At 45.0% G+C, this 6,111-nt stretch overlaps 1 protein-coding gene across 1 annotated transcript; it reads right to left on the bottom strand.

Moving 5' to 3' along the window:
- Window positions 1-646: 646 nt before the first annotated feature.
- On the bottom strand, window positions 647-4,911 carry PNRC1 (proline rich nuclear receptor coactivator 1). Its single transcript, XM_080806038.1, has 2 exons — window positions 4,218-4,911; window positions 647-1,738 (listed from the first exon to the last, which is right to left on the bottom strand). The coding sequence occupies exons 1-2, from the start codon at window positions 4,755-4,757 to the stop codon at window positions 1,295-1,297; spliced, it is 984 nt and encodes a 327-aa protein (XP_080662164.1). The 5' UTR covers window positions 4,758-4,911; the 3' UTR covers window positions 647-1,294.
- Between the last annotated feature and the right edge of the window lie 1,200 nt (window positions 4,912-6,111).

Below are 6,111 nucleotides of genomic sequence, written 5' to 3' on the forward strand. Positions count from 1 at the left end.
ACTATTCCACCTTAAGAGAATCATATATACCCTTTTAATATGTCTGAGAATCATATATACCCTCTTAATACCCTTTTCATATGTTAAGTTGCCTGACTACTCAAAAAAACTTTTTGTTTCAAGATAAACCTTAGCTTTGTAGAACTAAAAAACATATAGGGAAAACTAGTGCTTTAGAACAAAATTGAATTTTAAAGTAAAAATACATAATCTACCATATTTATCTTTTAGCAAACATCAAGAGGTTCAAAATCACCACCTCTATTTTTACATAAATTATGCTTGCTTTGGTTCAAGAGCCACCATTCAAAATCATCATAAATTTAGTGAACCAAACCAAGTGTCATTTTCTTTCACTGATATTATAGGGGAAGTTAAATAGTGCTTATGAACAGTTCATATATAAAAGTATATTGTAAATTATAGACGAAATCAGTTGTACTTCTGACCACAACCATTCCCACTATAAAATGGGGAATTCCTCCCCTGGGAGGTAGTAGCATTAAATTATTGGACTCTAAATTTCAGAGGGAGGAAGGACAATTAGTGCAATACTAAGACAATTAGTAAAATGGAAAAGTTAAAACCCATCTCATCTCCTAGTCACATACTCAAACATGAAAGTCACACACAAAGAGTCAAGACTAGTATAAAAGGGGGGGGCCAAATTATTATATTTAAAAATTTGATTACAACCAATTTTGTTGGCATTAAAATTAGAGTATTTTAAATTTGAATGGATAAACCAAAGACCAGAAATTAAGTTTGGTAAAAATGGGAATAGGAGTTTTCCAGTAATTACAGATTAGAAGGCAGAAATCAATTTAGAGAAACACAGACAAACCCCATGTTTACAATGATTGTGCCACGGATTTAAACTTCAGTAGTGCATTAGTAAACTGTTCACATTTAGATCTTCACCTTGAGATTAGATAGCTGTTTCTTTAAAAAAAAATCTCATTACCTTGTGCAAATAAATCGGTCTTCCATGTGCCTTAGCACACTTAAAATTTCTCCATTGTATATATACAAAACACCTACCAACTGGTAGGGCAAAATACATACTTTCATAACAAAACTATAATGTACCTCTCAAGTATGAACAATATACACATAATACATGGTATACAGTATTTACAAAATATAAAATATAATACAAGTTGTTTCTAATTTTTTAAACTCATCTTTTGCACTTGTATGTTACAAGGCAAATTTCCATTTCTGTACCAATTTTCTTTTCAAGAGTCCAGGGATTTTGAAAAAACTGTTTTACAGACATACTGCAATCTGAGATCTAAGTTTGAACTTTTAGGAGCGTTTTTAAGTGTACTGCCATCAACTCCCTATTTTGGTTGGAATTTTCAATAGTGCTTCCCATCCAGTGACTAGGAGGCTTTGGAAGAACACTAGGAGAAGGTGGATCACTAAACTTTGCCCCAGCATAATTTTCCTTTTGGTTCACTTCAGTTAGAAATGCTGATTTCTTCAATTGCATATTTTTAATGTTCTCAGTATTTTTAAAAGGCTTTTTTTCCTGCTTCTGGAGTAAATCAGATGAAACAGAATCCTGCCAAAAGTTATTTTCATTTCTTTTTGCAGAGGTGATCTTGGTTAGTGGTAAGTTATATTTGCTTTTCTGTCTGTTTATCTTTGGTTGTTCACACAAGTGTATACCATGAACAAGCTGGCCGTGGGGAATGGCAATTTTCTCCGATTTTCCCATCTTTGATTTTAAAACCTACAAAGACAAGGAACATAATAAAAGTGAATACAGTCTCATGACAGAAATTAGTCACAAACCTTACACCATGTATTTAATGTTTTCTTCTCCTGGACTTTAGTTTATGGTCTTGATTAAACATGTATGTGCTCGCTGCACTTATCAAATAAGCAAACTTCAAGTTTACTACTAAAAATATAATCATTACTATCACCAAGTGTCAAAGGGAAAATCCCAAAGTAACCCAAGTTCATCATTCTGTAACTGTAAGCAAGAGTAATGAGCTACCTTCCAAACATATACAAGTTAAACTGTCAGTAGGTTTTACACTAGGATGTGTCTAACAGAAATTTTCGCATGCTTTCATTTTGATTGGCTGAATCTGGTTAAAAATAAAAACTATGTTCATAGATTACTATTTGTCTTTTAGTCAAGTCCTTTTAAAATTATTCCAGATAAAAATTTTATTAGCAGGAACTAGATTTTAAGTGACAAGTGTTCAAGTGTTTTGGTAATAGTTACTAACTACACAGAAAAATTATCTCCCAGTTTCTGAAAACAAAGTTTCAGAAATTCAAATATTAAAAATTTAAATACTAATCACTTTGTCTTTCCCAGTTATAGCTACTTACAGCAAATACACGACCAGAAAAGTGTTTCCACCTGCCCCTACTTCCTGGTTTAACAACTGCTTCAAAAACTTTGCTACACCAATTCTTATCACTTTTCCTAACTCAAAGTGATCTTTATAGGATGCCACGACCGGATGGATTTTATACAGTACTTCATTAAATCACTGCCCTTCCAATACTTGTAATATGGTAGAGAAGCGGGACCCAAAAAACAAACGCTGGGGCACAAGGTAACATTCCACGTAACTGCCAGAGTTCCCTGCTTTAACTGTTCTAGAAAATAATTATCATTTGTCAACTAGCAAACAAGTAGTACGAAGTAGACTATTAGCTTATCCTAATATCACAGAGCCGTGGAATTTTAAAATTTGAATCTAATGTAAGTAATCACGGAGATCAAATCTTCTCCCCCTCAAGAGCACAGCCAGAGAGAACCTGCAAATCTCTCCAATATTCTTCCAACAAGAAAAGGCTGTAACTTATTTTCATTTTTAAAAATATCTAATGTTTTATTTAATTCTTTACATTTTATTTATTTTCTTTTCTGAGAGCGAGCAAGCACACAAGGCAGGGGGTGGGGGGTGCGCAGAGGGAGAGAAGCAGACTCCTCTAGGAGCAGGGAGCCCGATGCGGGGACTGGATACCAGGACTCCGGGATCATGACAAACCGAGGGCCTACACTCAACCAACTTGAGCCACCCAGGCGCGCCCTTTTCTTTTCCAAGATTTTATTTGTCAGACACAGAAAGAGCACAAGCGGGGGGGGGGGGCAGCAGACTCCCCGCTGAGCCGTGAGCCCAACGCAGGGACTCGATCCCAGGACTCCAGGATCACAACTTGAGCCGGAGGCAGACGCTGAAACCACTGGCCACCAAAGCGTCCCCACTTACTTTCATTTCTTATAAGACAGTGTAAGTCTTTGAAACTGGAAGGTTTTATTTTGCTATAGAGCTCAATTTCAAATCATTTTAGCGGTTTAATCTCGTTTGAGTTTTCATTTTATCCTAATCCAACAGCATGGCAATTGGGTGGCTTAACGTCAACTCAACTTTTCTAAAGTTTCCTCGTTCTGGACACAATAAAACCACCTTCCACTAATAAGGCCTACTACAGCACGGACTGTAAATAAATCATCCCATTCATCTAACAGACTAACACGCAAAACATCGTTTCAAAGAGGCAAGAACTGCCGCCGCTCCTGCCAACTTCTGAAGTTAGAAGTAGAGCTCAGCAGGCTGGCCGGTGAGGGGCAGAGCCCCAATTGGGCCAGCGCCGCACACGGAGCACCTCTCATCTCAGCAAAAAGCCAAAGGGAATGCAGCCGCTCGTAGCCTACTCCAAATCCCACAACAGGGCGGTGAGAAAAGTGCACGCGCGCCGCCGACTAGTCTTGCAGCTACCAACGGTCAGGTAGCTGACGGCGGTCGCCCACCCCTTCCCCTACCACGGCCACACGGCCTAACCTCCTTCATGAGCGCCGGAGCGCTGCGCACGTAGCGCGCGCTGACGTCAGCCTCCCGCGGGCCCCTTCCATCCCCCACCCCACCGCGCGCCCGAACACCGAAACCCCCTGGAACGGCGCCAGCCTTCTAAATTGGGGCTGTTGCTGGGGCGCAGCCGCTCCTCTCATTGGCTGGCTCCCGGGAGCCAATCAGCAGCGCCAGCGCATGCCTCCCCCTCCCCCTTCTTCCCCCAGCTAGAACAGAGCGGGCGTCACGGAAACTTCCCTCCCGAGTAAACAGCCGCCCCTCACCCCGGCCCCCCCTTCCCGACCCCTCAGTGCAGGGCCCCAAATTCCAGGGCCCGGCCGTGCCCGCCTAAGGGCCAGAACTCAACAGCCTCCATGTCCCCCTCGCGGTCCTTACCTCTCTTCTGAACAACGGGTGGCCGGGCGCCGCGGGCGGCAGCTGGCCGGGGAAAGGGCTCGCTTCCTCAGTTTGGGTTGCGGCCGCAGGACCTGGGGCCAAATTGGCCGCCTGGTCCGGGACTTCCTGCGCTCCGCTCGAGCCCGTCGCGGGGCTCCGCCCGCCCTCGAGGCTCGGCCGGTGCTGCTGGTACTGATGGAAGCGGCTGGGCAGCTGCCCCGCCGGGCTGGCCCGCACCCTCTTCTTTCGCCGCTTCTTTGGCGCTGCCCGAGGGGTGCCTCCCGCCGTAGCTAGACTACAGTTGGACAGAGGTGCAGGGGCACGAGGCTGCGGGGTCAGACAGGGACCGTCTCCCCCGAGGAAGTGAGGGAGGAAAAGGGTGGGGGGCAGTGCCCGGGGGTCCGGGATCCGGGGTAAAGGCGGCGGGGCCGTGGTCACCATCGGGAGGGCCCCGAAGTAACCGCGGGCGGAAAAGCCCAGAGACGCAAGGCGGCCGCCCAGGACAAGTGGCTCCCGCTGGGGGACGGAGACGACGGTCATAGCTCTAGGAGGAAAGTGGCTCAGCAAGAAGAAAAGGAGGAAGTGAAGCCAGCGATCACAGGGCGGCGGCGGCGGCGGCTGCTGCTAAGAGAGCCCGAGTGGAGCGCGGACCATGGTTCGGGCGGTGGCGGCGCAGCAACAAACAGCTTCAGCCTCAGCGCGGAGTGTTGTTATCGGAAGCTCCGCCCTGTTCCCGCCCACCTCCCTCCAGGAGCCCAATCAGAATGCGACAGAACTGGCCACGCCCCCCGGCGCTCCCTCCACCGCCTCCGAGAGACACACACAAACAACCAGCTTGCTGCAGCCCCGCACAAAGAGCGCGCACTGCGCAGGCGCTGCCAACGGGCTCTTTCGGGAAGAGCCGGTCCCGCGAACAATGAAGTTCCGTTTCAGCCCCACCTCCCCCACCCTTCTCCTAACTCGCCCCCGCACCTTGCCCCGAAGGCAGCGGTGGAAGTGCAGGATCTAGGCTGAATTTGGAAAAGGGCATGGGGGCGGGAGAAAGAATCTAGAAACATCAAGGCCCCTGATGCTTCCTCAGCTACTGACCTTGGGAATGTATCTGTTTTATTTCAAGCCTAATATAACAGTATTATAATAATTTTTTTAAGATTTCAAAGTACGTTATAGGAGTTTCATTCTTAGCAATTGTAAGGAAATCAGTCCACATTTAAGTTATATTTGGCGAAGTGCGACTTACGTTTTTGGTTTTGTTTTTTTGTTTTTTGTTTTCATTTACTCGGGTCACCAACGCTGTTCGTTAGCCACGGTAAAGAGTAAGAAGGGAGTGACTGATTGAAATTGGCCCCTTAGTATATGAAGAGTTCCCCATAAATCCGTAACTGAGCAGTGGAAATGTTACTGTCTTTATACTTGAAGAACTGTGAGACTTTGAGATCACGAAACGGTGCCTGACAGAGGAGAAAGCAAAGGAAGAGGCTTGCGTCTCAGAGGGAGAAAGTGAAACGGCTCTGCAACATACAGTCTTGTTTTGCTAGCTGAGTGTTACGGAAATCTCACGCGCATCATCCCTCCGCACTGCGCTCACACACACAAAATATCGTGGCTATTTTATCAAGTACTTTTGTGGTAGAAACTGTTCTTTACATAAACTGTGTCATTTGAACTTCACAACATCCCTAAGGAACGGGTACTATATTTTAGCCCCATTTCATCGAGGGAGGAAACAGCTTTAGAAAGGCAAAAAATCCTCGTCAAACATCATGCAGTAAGTTAATAGAATTTGGACTCCAGTCTAGGGATGGCAAGATCAAAGTGCGATAGGTCTTTAGACCACCACAATAATCTTACACTTCTCTATATCCTTAGAGCTTCTAGCAAATATTTCTCAGCT

Source organism: Martes martes, assembly GCF_963455335.1.
Source record: "Martes martes genome assembly, chromosome: 6".
Classification (NCBI taxonomy): domain Eukaryota; kingdom Metazoa; phylum Chordata; class Mammalia; order Carnivora; family Mustelidae; genus Martes; species Martes martes.

Bases quoted from the DNA above. Each gene is read 5' to 3' on its own strand.
- PNRC1 (XM_080806038.1), bottom strand. From the start codon at position 4,757: ATGACCGTCGTCTCCGTCCCCCAGCGGGAGCCACTTGTCCTGGGCGGC. The intron at 1,739-4,217 runs GTAAGGACCGCG...TTGTCTTTGTAG, and splicing joins ACCCGTTGTTCAGAAGAGAG to GTTTTAAAATCAAAGATGGG.